Source organism: Mobula hypostoma, chromosome 18 (assembly GCF_963921235.1).
Source record: "Mobula hypostoma chromosome 18, sMobHyp1.1, whole genome shotgun sequence".
Lineage (NCBI taxonomy): Eukaryota > Metazoa > Chordata > Chondrichthyes > Myliobatiformes > Myliobatidae > Mobula > Mobula hypostoma.
In genome coordinates this window covers 9925185-9940011 of record NC_086114.1, presented here as the reverse complement: position 1 = coordinate 9940011, position 14827 = coordinate 9925185, and the positions used below count along the sequence as shown (strand labels likewise).

Genomic DNA, 14827 nt, shown 5'->3' with positions numbered 1-14827 from the left:
GTTTTTCTTAAACTTATAGTGGGTGGTGAGGTGAAGTAAATCAATACAATTTATATATATTTTTTGATTTTGTGTTTCTTGACACAGATGCAAGTGACATAGCATCACTTTTGGAAAATTGGATATTTGCCTATCTTTTAGGAACTTAAGTTCCTCCCCCCCCCCATCCATGTCTTACATAAAATTGCACAGAATATACATCCCGGAAAGCAAATCCTGTCAGTATTTATTTTGCACTTGAGCACTGATCTATCCCCTTTAATGCTAGCAGTACAGCCCTCCATTCTACTGCATGTAATCCTTTCAACCAGTTATCCTTAGGTCAGCATCCTTTCATTTCTGGGAGCTATGGTAGAATGCAGCGCAGACTCATTAGGATGCTAATGAGTCAGTCCCTTCTGCAGTTTGTGAAAGAGTCACCATGAAATGAGTTTTGAGTGACCTTGTGAGTTGTGAAATTTCACTTTGGAAAAGAAAGTTCCTTAATTGGCAATGCTGAAAATGTCTGTACTTACAACCTATCATGCTGCTGCTACTTCATGCAATTATGTCGATTCAGCTGGAATGGTTAGTCTTAACTGGTTGTATATGTTCCACTGACGATTTCATTATGAAACGATCTATTTTCGTAAGTTGAAGAACTTTCTTGGCTTACTAAGTATTTCCATAGAATTATGCCAGGATCTCCCTTGAACTTCTGTTTATGACTGTCAGCAAGGAAGTGTATATAGGGCCTGCTTAAATTCTGCTATCCCCAAATCCCCAGACAAACTGACAGGGAAATTACTGTTATTTAGGTTTCTAATAGAGCAACTGTTTATCCAGGCTATTATTAGAACGTAGAACAGTACAGCAATCGAAAGGCCATTCAGCCTAGAGTGTTGTGCTGATCTTTTTACCAGTTAATGTTAACATAATGGAGGACCCAGAAGACAATTTCGCTGTGTTTTACATGCTGCTGTGAATGTTTCTGGAACTTCATTCTGTGTAGGTATGGGTGAAGGACAAAACACTGCAACTGCCTTTGCAGGACTGTAGGAAGGATAAAGTATGAATGGAAGAAAAGTAATAAGGCATAGATGAGCTTGAACTAAAAGTCTTTTGAAAAATGTCAGTCCAATGGGCATTAGTGCAACTTTGATATAAAGGTGAATTTGAAAGTGGGGGCAGCACGGTAGTGCAACACTATTATAGTACCACTGAACGGAGTTCAATTTCTGCTGCCTTCTGTAAGGAGTTTGCACATTCTCCCCGCGACCCAGTTGCTTTCCTCCCGCATTCCAAAGCGTATGACTTAGTAGGTCCATTGTCCACATGGGTGTAATTGGGCAGCGCAGGTTCATTGGGCTGAAAAAGCCTGTTACCGTGCTGTATCTCTAAATAAATAATGTAAATGCATTTGTTCAGCATCAAGCTGTCCCAAAATATATCTGTATCCAATGAAGTTCCACTGATGTTCAGCCACAGCTGTTGGTAAGAATAAGTGTAAGTTGGTCCTGATGAACAATGCAATTAAAGGCAGGTGTGGAAGGGCACCCAAATTCTAATACTAGGTGCCTGAGAGGGTTAAGATAGGTAAACTGAAAGGAAAAAAGACTATTAATGTCAATAAAACATAAATTTTAAGTTGTTGGTTAGCAAATTTTGATTATTTTGCTATGTCATTTCAGGATCCTGGCAGTATGTCACGGTGTGATGTACAAGCAGCTGTCTGCATGGATGCTACATGGGCTGTTACTAGACAAGTATGAGGAGTTCTTTATTAAGCAAGGGCCTTCCTCTGGCAATGTGGGCACTCAGCCTGAGGAGGAAGAAGAGGAGGATCTGGGAATCCGAGGCTTGACTGGGAAGCAGCTCAAGGAACTTCAGGATCTGGTAAGAGCAAAGAAAAGAAGAGATGAGCAGCACACACAAAATGCTGGAGGAACTCCGCAGGTCAGGCAGCATCTATGGAGAGGAATAAACAATCAACATTTCAGCCTGAGACCCTTCATCTTGATCCAGCCCAAAATGTCTATTCCTCTCCATAGACGCTGCCTGTCCCTCTAGCATTTTGTGTGTGTTGCTCTGGATTTCCAACGTCTGCAGAATCTCTTGTGTTTAAAAGAAAAGATGAACCAATTTGTAAAGTAGAAACATAGCTGCTTGTAACACGTAAACATGCAAGCTAGCAAGTGATAATTCTAAATCAGAATTGTATATTAAAGGAGTGTTTCATCATCAGCTGCATTCAGCATTCTATTGTCGTGAAAACCTCTTTTTCACGTGGTGTCTTTCAAACCATAGAAGCAGGAAAATAAGGCCAATATCCATAGTCTTTGTTAATTTTAGTTACAGTTCTTCCTGCGTATATTATTGTATCTGTATGTGACTTTGGACAAAATGGTTGAATTCACACAGAACTGTTGTCACAATCAAAATAGTTTAAAACTATTCAGTAATTCTGGAATCTTCCTTCATCCTGCCTCCCTGGTGGAATGTCTGTAATTTGCAAACTGAATTTGTCAGGAACACTGATCTGACCTGACAGCATGAAAGAACTGAATTAATTGATTTGGATGAATTGCTCTGGGTTAATAGCTGTGTCACGTTTGATGTTCAGTTAGCTGGACTCCTTTGAGCCAGTTGCCCTTGCATCAGCATCCTTTCAGTTCTTAGAGCTATGGTAGAATGCAGCACAGACTCATTGGGATGGAAAGTCAGTCCCTTCTGGAGGTTGTGAAGGTGGCACCATGAAGTGCGTTTCAAGTGACCTTGAGAGTTGTGAAATCTCACTTCGTCTTTGATTAAAAAGGGGTTCTTCACTGGCAGTGTCTTCAGATGTCAGTACCTATGGCCTGTGATGTTGCTACAGTTTTTGATTGTATCTGTATCTCACTTGAACTTGGTGTGCATTTCATGCAGCCTACCCCACTCCCACTGCCACCAAGCTCCCCACCCTCTGCTTAAGTTTATAATGGATTAGCTCTGGAAACCATTTAATGCACAAAAATTAGATTATCTATTTTTAATGGTGTTAGACTATAATTCATAGGAGCAGAATTAGACCATTTGGCCCGTTTACTGATCTGCCATTCAGTTATGGCTGATTTATTTTCCCTCTCAACCCCATTCTACTGCCTCTCCCATAATCTTTAACACCCTTACTAATCAAGAACCTGTCAACCTCTGCTTTAAATATACCCAATGACTTGGCCCCCAAGGCTATCTGTGGCAATGAATTCCATAGATTCACCACTCTATGGCTAAAGAAATTCCTCTTCATCTCTGTTCTGAAGGAACGTCCTTGTACTTTGAACTGTGCCCTCTGGTTCAACACACATTCACTGTTGGTGAAACATCCTCTCCACATCCATTCTATCTAGGCCTTTCAATATTAGGTAAGTTTCACTGATATACCACTACCCCTCATTCTTGATTAGAGTACTGTACAGATGCAATAGGAGCGTTTCTGTGCAGGTCTGACAAAGAGCTTTTTAAAAACCCAGACTCCATAAAAGGAGGTACCACCTCGAGGAGTGGTCATCGCGGGAGTGGTCGTCGTCGGAATAGTCTTGAATTAGAGTAGTAAGGCTTTGGCTCAACAAGGCTTCAGCAAGAACAAGTGGAGGCTAGGTAAGTTCATTACTTATTTCTTATTCAACTCTAGAGAGAATAGGGGGGTTTGTCTATAGAGCCAGTGTTCTGTTCTGGGTGTCAGACATGGGGGTTTATGGAGACTTCCAGCCTCCCTGATGGCCACATTTGCGCTAGTGCAACGAAGTGCAGCGCAGAGACTGTCTAAAGGAACTGGAGCTGCAGCTCCATGAGCTTTGGCTTGGTAGGGAAAGTGAAGCAGTGATAGACAGGAACTAAAAGGAGGTAGTCACCCCAATGCTACAGGAGATAGATAAATGGGTGAATGTCAGGAGAGGGAAGGGGGGATGCCAGATAGTGCAGAGCACCCCCGTGGCCATCCCTCTCAACAATAAGTGCTCCATTTTGAGTACTGTTGGGGGGTGGAATAACCTACCTGGGGGAAGCACAGTGGCCGTGGCTGTGGCACTGAGTCTGGCCCTGTGGCTCAGAAAGGTAGGGAGCTGAAGAGGATGACAGCAGTAATAGGGGCCTGTATAGTCAGAGGGGCAGATAGGTGATTCTATGGACACAAAAAAGAAATGGATGGTGTTTGCCTCCCAGGTGCCAGGGTCCAAGATGCTTCTGGACACATCCACGGTATCCTGAAAAGCAAGGGTGAACAGCCAGAAGTTGTGGTACATATTGGTACCAATGACATAGGAAGAAAAAGGGAGGAAGCCTAAAAAAATATACAGGGAGTTAGGAAGGAAGCTGAGAAGCAGGACCCCAAAGGTAGTAATCTCGGGATTGCTGCCTATGCCATGCAACAGTTAAGATAGGAATAGAATGAGGTGGCAGATAAACACGTGGCTGAAGAATTGGAGCAGGGGCAGGGATTCAGATTTCTAGACAATTGGCACCTCCTCTGGGGCAGATGGGACCTGTACAAAAGGGACAGGTTGCACTTGAATCTGAGGGGGACCAATATTCTTGCGTCAGATTTACTAGAGCTGTTGGGAGTGGTTTAAACTAATATGATGGAGGGATAGGAACCAGTCATGTAGACTTGACATTGTGCTGGCAGATTTACAAGTAGATGTTGAGTGTAACATGAATGTAAGGAAGGACAAGCAAATAGTTAAACTGTACCACAGAGGCAAAATTCAAAAGGGCGAAGAATGCAGGACTGAGGTGCTGTATTTAAATGCACGTAGCATTTGAATTAAGGTGGACGAACTCGTGGCACAATTAGGGATTGGTCGGTATGACATTGTGGGCATCACTGAGTCATGGCTGAAAGAAGGCCATGGTTGGGAGCTTAACATCAAAGGATACACTTTGTATTGAAAGGACAGGCAAGAAGGCATAGGCAGTGGTGTGGCTCTGTTGGTAAGAGATGGAATTACATCTTTAGAAAGAGGTGACATAGGGCCAGAGAATGTTGAATCTTTGTGGGTGGAGTTAAGAAATCGCAAGGGTAAAAAAAAAACATTATGGGAATCATATATAGGCCTCCAAATAGTAGCCAAGATGTGGGGTTGAGATTGCAATGGGAGTTGGAAAAGGCATGTATTAAGGGTAATGACACAATTGTAGTGGGGGACTTCAATATGCAAGGTGATTGGGCTGGTGTCAGAGGGAATTTGTCGAATGCCTATGAGATGGTTTTTTAGAGCAGCTTGTGTTTGAGCCTACTCGGAGAAAGGCCATTTAGATAGGGTGTTGTGTAATAACCCAGATCTTATTAGGGAGCTTAATGTAAAGGAACCCTTAGGAGGCAGTGATCATAATATGATTGAATTCATACTGCAATTTGAGTAGAAGAAACATAACTCACATGTATCAGTATCTCAATGGAATAAAGGGAATTACAGAGGCATGAGAGAGGAGCTTGCCCAGGTGGATTGGAGGATGATACTGGTGGGGATGACCGCAGAGCAGAGATGGCTGAAGTTTCTCAGAATAGTTCACAGGTGCAGGATAGATATGTCCCACAGAGGAAGAAGTTCTCAAATAGCAGGGGTAGGCAACCATGGCTGACAAAGGAAGTTAAAGATTGCATAAAAGTTAGGGATTGCATAAAAGTCAAGGAAAGGGCATATAAGGTAGCAAAAGTGAGTAAGAAGTTGGATGACTGGGAAGCTTTTAAAATCCAACAGAAGGCACCTAAAAAAGCTATAAGAAGGGAAAAGATGAAATATGAGGGCAGACTAGTAAATAATATGAAGCAGTATACCAAAAGCTTTTTCAGTTATATGAAGAGTAAAGGGGAGGTGAGAGTTGATATTGGACCACTTGAAAATGATGCTGGTGGGGTAGTAATGGGGAACAAAGCAATGGCAGATGAACTTAATGGGTACCTCGCTGTGCAAGACACTAGCAGTGTGCCAGAGGTCCGTGAATGTCAGGGAGCAGGAGTGAGTGCCATTGCTATTACAAAAGAAAAAGTGCTAGCAAAGTTAAAGGTGTTAAGGTGGATAAGTCACCTAGACCAGATAGACTACATCCCAGAGTCCTGAGAGAGATTGCTGAAGAGATAACGGATGCATTGGTTGTGATTTTACAATAATCACTTGATTCTGGCATGGTCCCGGAGATTGTAAATGTCACTCCACTCTTTAAGAAGGGAAGAAGGCATAAGAAAGGAAATTATAGGTCACTTAGCCTACCTTCAGTGGTTGGGAAAGAGTTGGAGTATATAATTAAGGATGAGGTGTGGGGGTACTTGGAGACTATTTATTAAGTAAGTCAAAGTCAGCATGGTTTCTGTAAAGGAAAATCTTGCCTGACAAATCTGTCTGTTAGAGTTCTTCGAGGAAGTAACAAGTCAGGTGGACAAAGGAGAGGCAGTGGATGTCACTTACTTGGATTTTCAGAAGGTGTTTGATAAGGTGCCACACATGCTGCATAACAAGATAAAATCCTGTGGCATTACAGGAAGGATACTGGCATGGATAGCGGAATGGCTGACAGGCAGGAGGTAGCGAGTAGGAATAAAAGGGGCCTTTTCTGATTGTTTACTGATGTCTAGTGGTGTTCCTCAGGGATCAATATTGGGACCGCTACTTTTCACATTGTTTGTCAGTGATTTAGGTAATAGAATTGATGGCTTTGTGGCAAAGTTTGTTGGTGATATGAAGGTAGGCTGAGGGGTAGGTTATACTGAGGAAGCAATGCGATTGCAGCAGGACACGGACAAATCGGAAGAATGGGCAAAAAAGTGGCAGATGGAATACAGCGCTGGGAAGTGTAAGATAATGCATTTTGGTAAAAGGAACAATACTGCAGACTACTATCTAAATGGGGAGAAGGTTCGAACATCAGAGGTGCAGAGGGACTTGGGGGTCCTTGTGCAAGGCTTCCATAAGGTTAACTTACAGGTTGAGTCTGTGGTAAAGAAGGCAAATGCAATGTTGTCATTTATTTCAAGGGGAGATGATGCTGAGCCTTTATAAGACACTAATTAGGCCGCACTTGGGGTATTGTCAACAGTTTTGGGCCCCATATCTTAGAACGCCTATGTCATTGGGAAAATCCAGAGGCAGTTCATGAGGATGATTCAAGGAATGAAGGGGTTAACATATGAGGAGCGTTTGGCAGCTTTGAGTCTGTACTCACTGAAATTTAGAAGAATGCGTGGTGATCTCATTGAAACCTACTGAATTTTGAAAGGTCTCGATAGGGTGGATGTGGAGAGGTGGTTTCCTGTGGTTGGGGTATCCCAAACTGGAGGGCAGTTTCAAAATTCAGGGGTGACCCTTCAGAGCAGAGGAAAGGAGGAATTTTTTAGCCAGAGAGTAGTAAATCTGTGAGATGCACTGCCCCAGACTGCGGTGCAGGCCAAGTCTGTGCATATAGTTAAGGCGGATGTTGATTGTTTCCTGATCAGTCAGGGCATCAAAGGATATGGCGAGAGGCAGGTGTACGGGGTTAAGTGGTATCTGGGATCAGCCCTGATGGAGTGACAGAGCAGACTCGATGAGCTGAATGGTCTAATTCTGCTCCTATGTCTTATGGTCTTATAGGGTGGTAAACTCAGCCAGCTCTGTCATTGGTACTAGCCTCCCCACCATCGAGGACATCTTCCAAGGGCGATGCCTCTAGAAGGCCGCATCCATTATTAAAGATCCTTACTATCCAGGGCATGCCCTCTTGTCATTACTACTAACAGAGAGGAAGTACAGGAGTCTGAAGGCATGAACTCAACATTTTAGGACCAGCTTCTTCCCTTGCACTGTCAGATTTCTGAATGGATCATGGATCTATGAACACTAGTTCACTATTTTGCTCCATTTATTTATTTAATATTTCTTATATGTAGCTTACATTAATTTTTGTATATTGTACTGTACTGTTGCCATAAAACAACAAATTATGTCAGTGATAATAAACATGATTATGATTTGTATATATTGAAAATACTTGGGTAATGCATTGATATCCTGATGCTGATGAACTTTGTTTCTTTCTCATAGCGATTAATTGAAGAGGAGAACATGTTGGCCATGTCTGTGAAGCAGTTTTCATTACGAGCTGAGATGCTGCCCTCATACATTCCAGTGAGAGTGGCAGAGAAGATCTTGTTTGTGGGTGAATCTGTGCAGATGTTCGAGAATCAAAACGTGAATCACACTCGTGCAGGTGGGCCTCAGCATTTGGAGTTTGTCTGATCCCTCCGTGGTTCATCTCAGAGACTAGGGTGTTTCCAAAACTGCATCAGGCATTGTTTTGATCCTTGATCTTAATCAGAGGCATTGTAAAAGTAAGTTCTGCTAACATCACCTTTTCAGAGCATCTGGGGTGGACAGTAAGTGTTGTTGGCCATAACTCACAAGAAACTGTATGTAAAAGAGAATTGGGTAGTTTTGGGAAAAGTAGTGGAAAGAATTTGGCAGCAGCTCCCTATTAGATAGAATATACAGCACAGCACAGCACAGCACAATATAGGCTCTTCAGCTCACAGTTTTCTTCTAAGCTCTTGGCTTACTCCAAGCTCAATGCAACCCTTCCATCCCACTCTAAAAGTCTCTGAAATATTCCAGATGTACCTGCCTCTACCTCCATCCCTGGTAGTGCGTTCCATGCACTTACCACTTATTGTGTAAACAAAAACAAACAACTTACCTCTGACATCCTACCCCCCCCCCCATACCGTCACCTTAAAATGATGCCCCCCTGTTTTACCCATTTCCGCCCAGGGAAGAGTCTTGCCGGCCTCTGTACCTGTGTTTCTATTTAACTTACACTCCTCTATCAAGCCGTCTCTCAACCTCCTTTGCTCCAGAGAGAAAAGCCCTGGCTTGCTCAGGCTTTCCTCATAAGGCATGCTGTCTAATGCAGGCAGCATCCTGGTAAGAGAACTACTCTTACCAGAATTTTTTAAAAATTGCTGAAAATGTGCTGTGACTTTTCATCATGAGCCTTGTTTTTTGCAACGTAGACCACAATTTAGAAGTGTTTTCCAAAAGGAGCTTGAACTATTTTGGCTAAACTGCTATTAGAACCACTGCTTGTGTTTGTTCTTGCATGCCAAGCCACTCAGCGGTGTACTTTCTGTGTGTTGCTGCAGGGTCCATTTTAAAGAACCAGGAAGATGCCTTTGCTGCAGAGCTGCACATGCTCAAACAACAGCCCCTTTTCAATCTAGTGGATTTTGAAAATCTAATTGATAGGATCAGAAGTACAGTGGCTGAGGTAAGAAAGAGTATAACCACCAGGGTATATGAAAATAGTTTATCTGTGATTGCCATTACAGCTTTCTTTTCTGTGACTTTTACTAATGAACATTGAGACTGCTGAACTCGACATGCCCTGATGCCTTAATGAGTGAAACATACCCTTTATCTGATATAAAGAAGCACTTGCTGGAAGTATTCCGCTGGAGGACACAGGACAAGGTGTGGAGGTGAAGTGGATGGGCGGGGGGGGGGGGGGAGCGAGGACAGGAGGGACCGCTCTATGGACCGAGTAAATTTTAGCTCTGCCCTCAAGGCATTGCAGATTTTTTTCATTGGAAACTGAGATAGGGCAGAAAAGTAGCGTTTGAAGTAAAAGATCTTGTTGAATGGTGGAGCAGACTCAGGGCGACAATTTAGAAGATAGAACATAGAGCAGTACAGCTCAGGAGCAGGCCCTCCGCCCCAAAATATTGTGCAGAACCGTTTAAATGGCTAACTGAACTAATCTTTTCTGCTTACACAATGTTCATGTCCTTCCATTTTCCTCACATTCATGTGTCTATCTAAACGTCTCTGAAAAGCCTCTACCACCACCCTAGGTAGTGCATTCCAGGCACCCACTCTCTGTGTGGCGAAAAAAAAACTTGCCCCTACATATCCTTTGAAAATGTCTCTCTCACCCTCTGGTATTAGACATGTAGCAAGCCTGGGAAAAAGATACCGTCTGTCTACTTTATCTATGCCCCTCATAATATAATGAACCTTTGATTTCCCCTTAGCAGAAAACAACCCAAGTTTGTCCAGCCTCGGTATAGTACATGCCCTCTAATCCGGACAATATCCTGGTAAACCTTTTCCGCGTCCTCTTGAAAACCTCATCATTCTTCCTATAATGGGACGGCCAGAACTATATGCAATATTCTAGATATAGTCTAACTAGGGTTTTATAAAGTTGTAAAATAACCTCCTGATCTTTGAATTCAATGCCTCAACTAATAAAGGCAAGCACGCCATATGCCTTCTTAACCACCCTATCACTATTAAGGTTCTTGCCCTTAACAAGTGTACTGTCTCCTTACATTTGATCTTCCAAAGTGTAACGCTTCACTGGTTAAACTCCATTTGCCATTTCTCTGCTCATATCTGCAATGGATTTTTATCCTGTTGTCTTCTCCGTCAATTTCCTATGCTACCTACAACACCACCCATCTTTTTATCATCCACAAACTTACCAAACTACCCATTTATGTTTTCATCCAAGTCATTTATATATATATATATATATATATATATATCTATCACAAACAGCAGAGATCCGAGTACAGATCCCTGTGGAACACCACTAATCAAAAACCTCCAGTTAGGATAAGTCTCTTCAACCACCACCAGCTATCTTCTATGAGCAAGCCTGTTCTGAAACCTAACAGCCAATTCACCATGGATCCCATGCATCTTAATCTTCTGGATGAGCCTCTCATGATGAATCTTGACAAACACTTTACTAAAACCCATGTAGACAACATCCACAGCTCAACTTTCATCTAAAACCCTCATCACATCAAAAAACTCAGTCAAGTCAGTAAGACACAACTTGCCCTGCACAAAGCCATGATGGCTTTCTCTCATCCATGGTTTTTCTAAATCTTCTCCCAAAAAATTCTCTCTAATAACTTCCCAACCACTAATGTGAGACTCACACATCTATAGTTTCCAAGATTATCCCTGATTCCCTTCTTGAATAGTGGAACAATAGTTACTCACCAGATTTTCATTTCTCTCATGTTCCTATGATTTTTGATTGGGAACCCCTGGCATAGAGGGAGAAACAGTTTTTTAATTTATTAATTAAATGGCATAATAACAATAGTATTTAATGATAAATAAAGAATAATTTATTATAGTTATAAAATAGTTACTTAAAAATGAAGTTTAGATGATACTCATGATAAAACTTGTCTCTATTATTATTATCTATTATTATCTCCGTAACTTCCGCCACCTCCAACGGGATCCCACCACTAAGCACATCTTTCCCTCCCCCCCCTCTGTATTCTGCAGGGATCACTCCCTACACAACTCCCTTGTCCATTCGTCCCCCCCATCCCTCCCCACTGATCTCCCTCCTGGCACTTATCCGTGTAAGTGGAACAAGTGCTACACATGCCCTTACACTTCCTCCCTTACCACCATTCAGGGCCCCAAACAGTCCTTCCAGGTGAGGCATCACTTCACCTGTGAGTCGACTGGGGTGATATACTGCGTCCGGTGCTCCCGATGTGGCCTTTTATATATTGGTGAGACCCGACGCAGACTGGGAGACCGCTTTGCTGAACATCTACGCTCTGTCCGCCAGAGAAAGCAGGATCTCCCAGTGGTCACACATTTTAATTCCACATCCCATTCCCATTCTGACATGTCTATCCACGGCCTCCTCTACTGTAAAGATGAAGCCACACTCAGGTTGGAGGAACAACACCTTATATTCCGTGTGGGTAGCCTCCAACCTGATGGCATGAACATTGACTTCTCTAACTTCCGCTAAGGCCCCACCTCCCCCTCGTACCCCATCTGTTACTCATTTTTATGCACACATTCTTTCTCTCACTCTCCTTTTTCTCCCTCTGTCCCTCTGAATATACCTCTTGCCCATCCTCTGGGTCACCCCCCCCCCCGTCTTTCTTCCCGGACCTCCTGTCCCATGATCCTCTCGTATCCCCTTTTGCCTATCACCTGTCCAGCTCTCGGCTCTATCCCTCCCCCTCCTGTCTTCTCCTATCATTTTGCATCTCCCCCTCCCCCTCCAGCTTTCAAATCCCTTACTCACTCTTCCTTCAGTTAGTCCTGACGAAGGGTCTCGGCCTGAAACGTCGACTGCGCCTCTTCCTATAGATGCTGCTTGGCCTGCTGCGTTCACCAGCAACTTTGATGTATGTTTCTCTATTATTATTCCAATTTTAGCTTGTTCGCTGTCTTATAAATTTTAGAACATAGAACACTGCAGTACAGTACAGGCCCTTTGGCTCACTTTTTATCCTACTCTAAAATCAATCTAAACCTTCCCTCCTACATAGCCCCCCATTTTTCTATCAAGCATTTGCCATTTAAGAATTTCTTAAATGTCTCTAATTTATCTGCCTCTACCACCACCCTTGGTAGGTTGTTCCATGCACTAAGCATTCTCTGTGTAAAGAAAACTCACCTCTGACATCCCCCTATACTTTCCTCAAATCACCATAAAATAGTACTGTCTAGTATTAGCCATTTCCGCCTTGGGAAAATGTCTCTGGCTATCCACTTGATTTATTTCTCTTATCATCTTGTACACCTCTATCAAGTTGCCTCTCATCCTCCTTCACTCTGAAGAGAAAAGTCCTGGCCAATCTATCTTCATTAGATGCGTTCCCTAACCTGGGCAACATCCTGCTAAATCTTCTGTTGATCCTCTCTCTATATAAAAAAAAATGGGGATAATTTATGTGCAACTTCTGTATAACTTGTATTCTGTGTGTTGCTTTCTGAATCTATGTGACGTGATGACGTTGCAAGCAAGTTTTTCATTGCACCTGTACTTCACTTTTCTTGAGCATGTGACAATAAACTCGACTTTCTCTTACCTGTTTGTTTTGCACTTTTAGCTCTGTAAGTTTAGTCGCCGAGGATTTGGTATTTTTCTGTTGTTACTTTGCTGAGCTGTTTGGTTAACTGGTCTTTTATCTCCTCACCATTCATACTGGGTTACATTGTCACAGCAGTGCAATCAATTGACCCTAGCTGAATTATGGCTTGGCGAGAGCAGTATAAAATTATGTTCTTCTCATTCCAATCTAAAGAACTGTGCACCACAAAGTGTTTTTTCCCATGCGGTCTAAATGGGAGAGGAATTGTGCTCTGCAACATGGCTTCCAAGTCAGATTAATTTTGGAGAATGATTGCTTATAACTGATGGTGGATTTTCTGAGGGAAGGTCTTGGCCCGAAACATCAAACTTCTATTCTCCTCCATAGATGCTGCCTGACTGCTGAGTACTTCCAGCATTTTGTGTGTGTTACTGTGGATTTCCAGCATCTGCAGAATCTCTCATGTTGAGGATTTTTTTTAATGGCACTTGAGGGTACTGATGCAAGAGGGACCAGAGCCATATGAAATGTGATGGTAAGAATGTTTAGGCAGATAGTTCAGGTGAAGTGTTATTCATCACACACCCGTGAGCTGTGTCTGTGTTACTGAGGTACCTCTGTTCAAATTTTGTTCAGGTCTTTGAGTAAATCTGTTTTTCTTTTAATTTTTAACCAGCATCTATGGAAGTTGGTGGTGGAAGAGGCAGGACTTCTGGGACAACTTAAGGTGAGACTGAACAGTGTTTAGAAATTGGATTTTGTGGAGTATTTTATCTTTGATCTGGGGACACTGAAGGCATGGTGATATACGGTACATTATTTCAAGTTGGTGGATTTCAAGTTCTGTGAGTACTGAACTGGCATCCCCATGAAGATAATAAAAGTTGGCTGGAGGAGGAATAGAGACATACAGTTGCAGTAAATCTGAAGTAAGAGCTGAGGTATTTGATGGGGTAGAGAAAATGGGGCTTTGTCCTGGATTAATTATCCATTAGAATTGATCCTGGAGTTCTTGATTTTGAGTCACTGGATGTTTCGAAATGTGAAGCTACAGCTTCAGGTTCTAGCACTAAGTTTTGTTATCTGCTGAACCAAATTTAAATAAACTTAAAAGGAAACCTAAAATGTTAGGATTGGGAGAAAAGACAATAATTTTTGTTAAAAAAACTTTTATTTTTAAAAGTAGAACATAGAACAGTGTGGTCCCTTCGGCCCATGATGTTGTGCCAGCCTTTTAACCTATTCTAAGATAAATTTAACTACTCCCTTCTACATAATGCTCCATTTTTCTATCATCTCTGTGGATATCCAAGAATTTCTTAAATGCCCATAACATATCTGCCTCTACCACTGCCACTCACAGGGCATTCCACTCTCTGTATAAATAAATTTCCTCCGACATCCCCTCCCCCCTATATCTTCCTCCAATCACCTTAAAATTATGCCCCTTTCTATTAGCTATTTCTCCCTGGAGAAAGAATCTCCAGCTGTCCATTCTTATTTATAGCTCTTTCTTGTACACCTCTGTCATCCTACTTCGCTCCAAAGAGAAAAGCTATAGCTGGCTCAGCCCATCTTCATAAGACATGTCCTGCAGTCCAGGCAACATCCTGGCAAATCTCCTGTGCACCCCCTCTAAACCTTCTACACCCTTGCTATAATGAGGTGACCAGAACTGAACACAGTATTCCAAGTGTGGAGATTTAGCTTTTTCCATTAATTGATCAAATAAGTTGCACTTGGGATAAGAGCTGCTTTCAGTAATGATACATGTTTATTACTATAAGCATGAAAAGCTTTCACTGTACTTAAGCTGAATGTAGGTCCTACGAAGCTTACTAATGTGCATACGATCAAGAGCTTGGGAGATAGGCCGATGTATTTGCCAGCTGCTGCGGGGCTGCAGGCATCTGTTGTAACCTGTATGATATTTATTCAACACTCTCTTGTTGCCAAACCTTAAGGGTTATATAA

General features: G+C 42.4%; 1 protein-coding gene across 1 annotated transcript in view; it reads left to right on the top strand.

Annotated features, from left to right (window-relative positions):
• tubgcp4 (tubulin gamma complex component 4) overlaps positions 1-14827 on the top strand; it is a 55983-nt gene that overhangs the window by 19754 nt on the left and 21402 nt on the right. Inside the window, exons 7-10 of the mRNA XM_063070142.1 lie at positions 1671-1875; positions 8034-8199; positions 9128-9252; positions 13530-13580. Of these exons, the coding sequence (XP_062926212.1) occupies positions 1671-1875; positions 8034-8199; positions 9128-9252; positions 13530-13580 (547 nt within the window). The remainder of the gene's footprint in view (positions 1-1670; positions 1876-8033; positions 8200-9127; positions 9253-13529; positions 13581-14827) is intronic.